The 8,664-nt window shown below is 36.3% G+C and overlaps 2 protein-coding genes across 2 annotated transcripts; one reads left to right on the plus strand and one right to left on the minus strand.

Annotated features, from left to right (window-relative positions):
* Positions 1-1,814, minus strand: LOC139700957 (uncharacterized). The gene is made up of 6 exons (XM_071599472.1): positions 1,709-1,814; positions 1,401-1,625; positions 1,242-1,331; positions 985-1,148; positions 728-893; positions 1-466 (listed from the first exon to the last, which is right to left on the minus strand). The coding sequence occupies exons 1-6, from the start codon at positions 1,728-1,730 to the stop codon at positions 372-374; spliced, it is 762 nt and encodes a 253-aa protein (XP_071455573.1). The 5' UTR covers positions 1,731-1,814; the 3' UTR covers positions 1-371.
* Positions 1,815-2,025: 211 nt separating this feature from the next.
* On the plus strand, positions 2,026-5,746 carry LOC139701094 (jerky protein-like). The gene is made up of 2 exons (XM_071599670.1): positions 2,026-2,878; positions 5,607-5,746. The coding sequence occupies exons 1-2, from the start codon at positions 2,026-2,028 to the stop codon at positions 5,744-5,746; spliced, it is 993 nt and encodes a 330-aa protein (XP_071455771.1).
* The last annotated feature ends 2,918 nt before the right edge of the window (positions 5,747-8,664 follow it).

Genomic DNA, 8,664 nt, shown 5'->3' on the forward strand with positions numbered 1-8,664 from the left:
TATAGTGCCTCCAGTGATTATCTCATGGAGGCAACACGTTTGTTTTATTGAAAATAAAATCGCCCCTCTCACACAAACGTAAATATAACAAAATTGAAAGGTGGTACAAACAATATGAGTTATGTGCAGAATCTAAATGATTGGATGAACATTTAGGAAACAGCATCAACCCAAAAAATTAGTTTGTTACTACCAATTGCATAATTATTGCAAAATATAAGCTTTTAAAAATAATAAACCCTTTGAGAGAACATGGAATCCAAGTGACACAAAGTAATGGCAGATTTCATGTATGATTAGCAATACATTTAATATGACTGGTACTTTCTTCTTTGAAATGATTAAGGTGCCAGTAAATGTTGAAACGAGCTTCAAAAGAAAGCAAGTACAATGGAATCAAGCAAAGGCATGACTAGGAAAACTTGACATCTCTCAACTAATTTCAATTTTTCTTCATTTTTCATACCTGAAAACAACATATCCACATGAATAAAACGGGAGAATTGCCATTCGGCAACATCCACATGCCTAGGGAAATTTTGTACACGTTCTACTTCATGAGACACTCAAAGAGCAAAAAAAAGTTTTCACTCTTTTATGCTACTACTGACCACCCTAGGAAACACTAATTCTTTTATTTTCAAACTACTGTGTTGCTTTATCAGTGTTTCACAATGAAATATTTTAAGCCATATATAATTTTACCAAAACAATTTTGCTGACTTACCTGGGCAATCAACATTCATTTTTTGAGGGTAAGTAAAATCGGCTTGATAATAAAGATGAACACATATTTCGTGCGCATTTGCAGTATCAGCTTTAGGTATTCCAACTTTGACATACTCTGTAGAATGCGAAGAGAAAAATTCGATCTTTTCAAAATACCTACTCATCTGTAAAGAGCATTATTAAATTAGTGAAATGGACCAAGAACGTATGGTAGATAGTATGATATTTGTTTTAATGTCACATTTACGCACTTACTTTAACAGCGTGAATTTGTCTTAGCCGGTCTTCGAAAACCATTATAAAATGGTATACTTTATGGCAAAACCTATGCAACTCCCTTTTTCCACTTGTAAGATTATCGCAAAGTTCTCTGATAGGTACAATTGGAGGTAAATGATATTTATCCAACACAAAACAATCTATGAAAAAATTAACATAGCCACATTAATTAATTACGTCGTAATATAAGGTTAGAGAAGACACTAAATTTGTAATAAGAAAAGAAATGTTACCCTCTTCCTTCAAACACACGAAGTATCCATCACTGTGACTCGTCCTGAAGCATACGGTCATACCGTTTTCAATATCGGTTACAAATATACCTGGAAAAAATAAATTCTTTCACCTTAAGAAAATAAGCTATAAGCAAAATTTACGGAGAGTTCACTTACCATACTGCTTATTAATATGCATTTTCGTTTCTCCATTTGAAAGGTCCCATTCTTTCCTTTTGACACACGTTATCGATGGCTGAGCTACTGCATCTATCTCTTCAAATTTCCTAGGTTCTGGCATAAACAATTTGCACTCCAGCTCAAAACTTCTTCTCATCAAACATTTAAGTTGACTTTCCAGCGCTTGCAATTCTTCTACATCTTCATTGCTGAGACATATACCTGCGGGGAAAATTACCGTAAACATCCTTATAATGGCTAATACATATAAAAAGTACAACTTTCTTTAGTGTTTTCGCACTTACGGTACGGCACTGAAGAATTCATCGCTCCAAGTTAATTCTATTAAATTTTGTTTGACAATTGCCTTAACCGTCGTGAGCGCGCTTGAATTATGTACGGGATATTTCGATTCGAAAAAATTAGCAACCACGAGAATGCGTTATAAATGTATACTTTTCAACCAAAGCGCAATTGAGGGCATTCTGATGCAGAAAGGTGAATAATGTTGGTAATACAGTTAACTTTGTTAAATTAATGATTGCTCGCCGTAATGCCGCCGAAAAGGAGCAAGAAGAAACTGGGAAAGCGAAAAAAAGTGGTTTTGTCGTTACATCAGAAAATGGAGATATGCAATCACCTGGAAAGGGGTGTTAGCCGGAAAATTTTGATGAAGCTATTCAACATTGGTTACTCTACTATTACCAATATAAAGGCTCAAGAGGGAGTGCTTCGCAAGTTTCTATCCGAGAGCAAACCAGAGAAGAGTGGCGAGCGACGAAGTACTCTACGCAAGGGAAAGCTAGAAAAACTTGAGGAAGCCTTATTTGAATGGTATAAAACCAGCCGTTCCGAGGGTAGCAGAGTTTCTCGGTCTATGGTTAAAGAAAAAGCTAAGCAGCTCTATGAACAGATGAAAATTGAAGAGCCGTGTGCATTTTCAAATGGTTGGCTTGCGCGGTTTAAGGCACGACATGGAATAAGATGTTTTGCAGCTGAACCGTCCCACGCTGTTGTTACTGTATTTCACGGGGCATCTGAAATTTTTTGTGAATATTTCAGTACTCTAGTCGTGGAACATGACTTATCCGCGGATCAGATTTATAGTGCATGCGAATCGAACCTGCTCTGGCGATCCTTGAATGACGCCGGTGTTCATAAAATTAAACGTATTAATGATGATTTTATGAGTAACAAAGAACAACTAACTGCTTTGGTTTGCGCAAATGCGTCGGGTAATCATAAGTTGCAGGTGTTGGCAGTTGGGGAGGATGAACTGTCATCACAGGGTGATGCAGGTACATCTATTGTTTACAACCGTCGAAGTATTGGACGTATGGATAAAGAATTGTATAATCTGTGGTTTGAGACGATTTTCGTGCCATCAATTAAATTGAACTTGAAAAATATTGGCAAATCTGAAGACAGCAAAGTTTTGCTTTTATTGGATAACTGTGTTCAGCAGCTTCTTGATGGTAAATTTGTGAGTGGTAATATTGTTATTGTGTTCCTGCCCACCGATGTAACTTCAGCTATTCTACCAATGAATCGAGGAATCATACATGATTTCATGTGCAATTACAGAATCGACGTTATGAAGAAGCTATGTAAACATGAAATGAGCGTTCAGTATTTTTTATCCCAATACAGCATCAGCGATGCGATATTTTATCTTGCGGGTGCCTGGAATTCTGTGAACACAGGCGTTTTGAAGAAGGCTTGGCAGCATTTATTTCCCAATTCTTAAACCAAAGAAAGGGTTTTTAATCGCCTTCATCAATACCCTACGGCTGATCAAGAATTTACGTTTCTAGTGACGGTGAAGTTGAACGAACTGAATGTGACTGGCTGTTCGAGGTTGATAAGGATGGTGCAATTGTTTGTTAGAAGGTTAACAAATTAGTTGAAATCTTTCTTTCGGCTGTCGGTATGAGAGTTCATGGATAGGATCACGAGACTAAATTAAGAAATGAATTGTCATAAGGTGTTGTGAGAAATCATTCAAGAAAAATTAAAATGACGGATGATCTGTCCTTTGAAGTGAAGGAGTATGCGTTGCCTTTTGATATGCGCAAATGTATTCGGGAAGTGATCAAAATTTGGCACAGCAAAATTTATAGTCTCTATCAATGGATGTTTATTTTAATTAGCACTGTTGATATGGGCTGCGTTATCCTCAGGCCCTATGCTGTCTGGTTAGGTTATGGAATAAATTTATCCCTGGAATCCCCTAAAAACGGTCGTTTCCAATTTTCGAAAAATCGCAGATCTTTGTTAATTTCCCTTAAATTTACTTGTTAAAATTAGTCCTGAAACTAATACTTAAATTTTGCCATCATTACATCTTTTTTTTTGGGCATTCATTAAAATGTTAAATTATAGTTCATATACATTTTTTTCTTAATTCGCTCTCTTGGAATAATGAAGCATAATAATAATGTTGAATTTATTTCATGTGTCACATAAGGTTTTTAAAGTGCTGATACCTGTAGTAATACATGAGTATACATGCCACGCAAATTTTTACACTGTAATATCTTAAAGAAATTTTAAGTTAAATTACTGCGTTTACAGTTTATCAATTCACCGTTGAAATTTCAAATTTTTTCACAAAAGGTAAAGCCCTCATATCTTTGTGCATTCACACCATGTAGAATGTAAACAGTACATATTTATAGGCTCTGTGCGTATAGCTGTGAAGCGGAAGGTTCTTTCAAAGGCATTAAGATTCAGGTATCCATTCCACCTACTTGTGCATTGCTCAAGAGTAAAACTAGCCTGCCAACCGAAGGATATGTGTTTGTACAGAGGAGAAAATGTGTATTGTTTCAACTCTGGTAACAAGGCCCCATCCACATTATTAATGGATTGTAAGGGGATTATATGCATGCCTATGTTTTCTTGGCAATTAAATTGCTAACAGCAATCACTTTTGCTCAAAACTATGTTCTACTACATGCCATCAGTGTATCCACTGATAGGGAAGAATCTGAAAAAATCTGCTCTTATGTAGGACTTATTGAATTTAGTGGATTTCTTGGAAAAACCGATTTTTAACTTAGTGTAAAACAATGCATGCCTGTCATTATTAATTGCATTATAGGGTCTATGACCCTCTTTCTTGTGACAAAGAACAAGTGCTGTGCTATTTTTATTCTCTTTTAAATTATAGTAACCAAGTTATTGGTGCGGTGATTGTGTTATTTGGAACCAATGTTAAGATTTGTTCCTCTGACACCTGTTTGTACCCAAATTGATTTTCTCATGGTGTGAGTGATTTGAAGGCTCTCTGTTCATGTTCATATTAGCAATAAATTCTTAATATGGCGTATAGGCACATCACCATTGCTAGAGTACTTGTTCATGTGCACCATTTTCATTAAATCTGTTACCCTGTATAGCCAAACATTCTCTCATAAAACAGTAGTGCTTTAAGTTAGCAATCAGATATTAGGGAAGATAAATAACTCATCAAAATAGGAAAACCTAAATTACAAGAGAGGGAATGGTTTATGTGTTTGGTAAATATCTGTCAAAAAATGAGCGAAGGGGAATGAGTGTTAGGAAGTAAATTACGTTAATGTAAGAGGCTTTTAAAAGAAGGAGAGGATAATGACAGGGACTCTAGATAGAGACAAATCTAGATGAGTCAAGGTTTTGATTCTGAGTAGGGTGTTATTTGGATCAGAAACCATTTATGTAAGGGGCAAGTCCTTGTAATATGCAAGTAGAGTATGTTGATACTATTAAATGGTGAAGTACTTGTTACTCGGTGAGAAAAATTTAGTGAATACATGTGTTTTCCTCATGAAATTCACCAGAGGATGTGGTTAATTGGTGATGAAGGAAATTTTTTTTTGTTTTCACCAATCATCCAAACTGAAAATAATTTGCAATTTTGTGTGAATTCATGATAATTTTAATTTCCGAGGAAGGAACTTCTTTCCACAAGAGTCTGGAATTTATTTATAAGTACTTTTAAAAAATGGTTGGAGATTTCCAGAAGGACAGTTGTCCCTCTGATGTACCATTCTTGTTTAGTGCAGGGGATTTATCGAAGAAATAACATGTATCCCAAATAAACATTTCCTAGTTATGATGGAAATAATGTGGTTCACAAGTAGAGCGTAATATATATGTAAATTTATTGGATCTCACGACCAAAGCCACATTGATTCTTACCTTGGTTTCCATCAAATTCAGAACTCAATTCCTACTTGCTCTGCATGGATGCCTTGCCATATATTCACTGGGCACTTGGCTGCATGATCAAGGTTTTTGCATTTAAGACTATTCAGAGGCCTTACACATTGACTCTCTGCATGGAGAAACAGGCCCTGTGATCTTTGAATAAAAAAAAGAGTAAAGATTGGGAGATATTTTATATGAATTATGTAAAGAGTAGAGGGGAGAGGAAGGCTGACAAAGAAGTCTTAAACAGGGCAAGGGAAGAGAGTTAGGGAATATTTGATGATATTTTTGGCTATCTGTTTGAACAGTGCTGAGCCAGGGTAGGTTTTTTGATGGACCCTATGAATTCACCTAAAGCCTAAGCCAATATGACACAAATATCCTTAATCCCCTCTCTAGATATTTAAAGAACTCATTCTTTGCCATTCATACTTTCTATGTATCTCATTTCCACCCAAAATGCCTATTCTTTGCCTCCTATACGCCTCATATCACAGTCATCAGTATCCCATTGCCTTTCATTGACTCCTGTATTTACTTGTTCAGCCTTAATCAAATTTCTCCCAAAAGTCATATATCTCCCCCTAAAATGATTTTTCCGTACCACTTTATCCTTTGTTTTCCTCTCCATGCATTTAATTTTATGGGTTAAATGGAAGAAGGGACCATTAGGTCTCAATTTTGCCAAATAAATAACTCTGTCTATCTATTTAATTTTTTTCACTTCTCCACGCCTACATCTCAATAGCCTCCAATCTATGCTTATCCTCCTGCCTTAATTTCAAAGTCTGAGTGAAGCAAAACTATGGTCCGCAAGTTTTCACTTGTTTTTCTTTACATTTCTAATTCGTATAGCTGCCATCAACTCCTGCAACTTTTTAAATGCTTATTTAACCTTTACAGTCTTCTATTATTGTTCCTTTTACTCTACCTAACCTCCAAAACAGTTTCTAAATACATAGCTGAATTATTAAATGAATAACACAATGTACAAGCGTATTTTTCCACTGTTCTTTATTTTAGTTTACTAGTTTCAATGCTTAGGCATCATCATCAGGTACAAATTAGTCAACACATTTAGTTAACGCATTAGTCAAGAAGGGATCACAACCTCTCCTCTTCACCCCTCCTTCTACCTCTCTCCCCCACAAGAATGGTATATATGAGCATATTGAGAATTTATCAGATGGCTTCAGAAATTTCACAGGCTGAGACTAACCATATTTCATTCAATAATGGGCCATAGTCCAATGACATCTGTTAAGAAACAATAATTTAGAAAAACAAGAAATTAGAGGAACAGCTCTTAAAAGTTGAGTAGGACAAGTCAAGATGTAATATATGTCATGAAATTGGTTCAAATACATGTACCATTGTAGAATGTATACTGGAGACTCCTTTCATTCATGAACTTGTCAAGAGTTTTACAATTTTCTTTCCAGGAATAGCTGTAACTTCTTCCTACATGAAGTGTTACTGGCCATTTTAATGTCCACAGGTAATCTGCTATGTAATTTTTTTGCCATATTTTTGGTCCAATCTGTCTGCCTATTATTCTTTTAACAGGTTTCATGTAGAAGTTTTTTCAACTTCTAGTTAAGTGTCCATTAGTGTTTGTGTACCTCTCTTAATCAGTATCACAGTAATTAATAAATATTACACAAAGAAATACAAGGCAGTAGAAGCAGACCTAGCATTTTGAAAATTTGTTGAAATAAAAGCACATAGAGTTTCCTTTTCGATAAAGCGAGCAGCTCTCTTCTGAACATGGAGCGCCTTGTTAGCACAGGGAGAGGAGTCTCATCACAATGCTCTTTATCAGTTAAGAGTAATGTTCTCCATAATAATCAGCAATGATAAAATCAATTATGACCCTTTCTCATCCAAGCCCAATGAAATAACAGATTGAGCTGATCATACTCACAAATTGTCAATATGTGACTCCCATGAAAAGTGGGACTCCAATTGATGACCTAGAAATTTTTTGGAGTTTTACTTGGGTGAAAATCTCACCTTAAACCTCAGAAATTTTATACTCAATTGAAAATTACAAAGCTGAATCACACATTGATGTATTTTTAAATGAATTCATAGGTGAATTTTTCTTTCTTTAACTCGTAGATGACACCCAAACAAAGTTCATATAATCATAAGGACACAAATGGAGCTATGCCAATCAAAGCAAATTATTAACCAACAGCCATCATATCTCTTGTAATTATATTTTCCAAAAGACCTATTGCATACATTTTTGGTTTATTGAAAAAAATTGCAAAATGTTTTCAATGCAGTCACATAGCTGTGGGGAAATCCTCTATCCGCAAACAAATTTAATCTTCACCCAGACCAATATGTCTTTTTATATTTCCATTGGGTGCAGAAGTAAGAATGAATCATACTGCCAGTGGCTAAGGTCATGTGGTATGGGTAGCTGAAGAGAGTTTCCTTGTCATTAGGAGTGAAAACTGCCCTATGCAGGAGTTGGCAGACGTGGATTGGAGCACCATTTCCATGTTACTGAATACCTTTAATTAAGACTTCAACCAGCCATAGAGTTATATTATTTCCTCTGCCAACTGATATATAAATTGGGATGCCCGGGGTGAAGGTATGGTGTTGCAACCCAGAGAGTATGATTGGGCTACTTTTGAGCTCAAAGGCTTTTTACTTCATGCTCTTAGCTTCATTCTTTAGAGTTTAAGACTGTAGCTGAAGTCTGCAGGGGGGGAAACATGCATAGGGGTGGGAGGTTGAATACCATTTCAGCAGTAGTAGTTTTTATGGGAGGAGGCCAACAGTTCAGGTCATTTGTGCCATTAGGGATGGAGAGAAAAGGATGAAGGGAGGAGTTAAACCCGGCATCGTATTATCCTACTCTAGTCGAAAGGCGCAAAGGGGTCTGCAGCTTAACATCCTATCCGACAGATGGCGTACTCACTCGAGGTGCTCTCCATAAAGTACCTCAAGTAGGGATTGGGACGTCACTGAAAAATATGTCATCGCCAGGATTTGTACCTGGGTCCTCAGGGTAGGAAGCCAGTACGTTTGCCAATTCACCATCGCGATCCCC

Source organism: Hetaerina americana, unplaced genomic scaffold (genome assembly GCF_022747635.1).
Source record: "Hetaerina americana unplaced genomic scaffold, ioHetAmer1.1.p SCAF_11, whole genome shotgun sequence".
Taxonomy (NCBI): domain Eukaryota; kingdom Metazoa; phylum Arthropoda; class Insecta; order Odonata; family Calopterygidae; genus Hetaerina; species Hetaerina americana.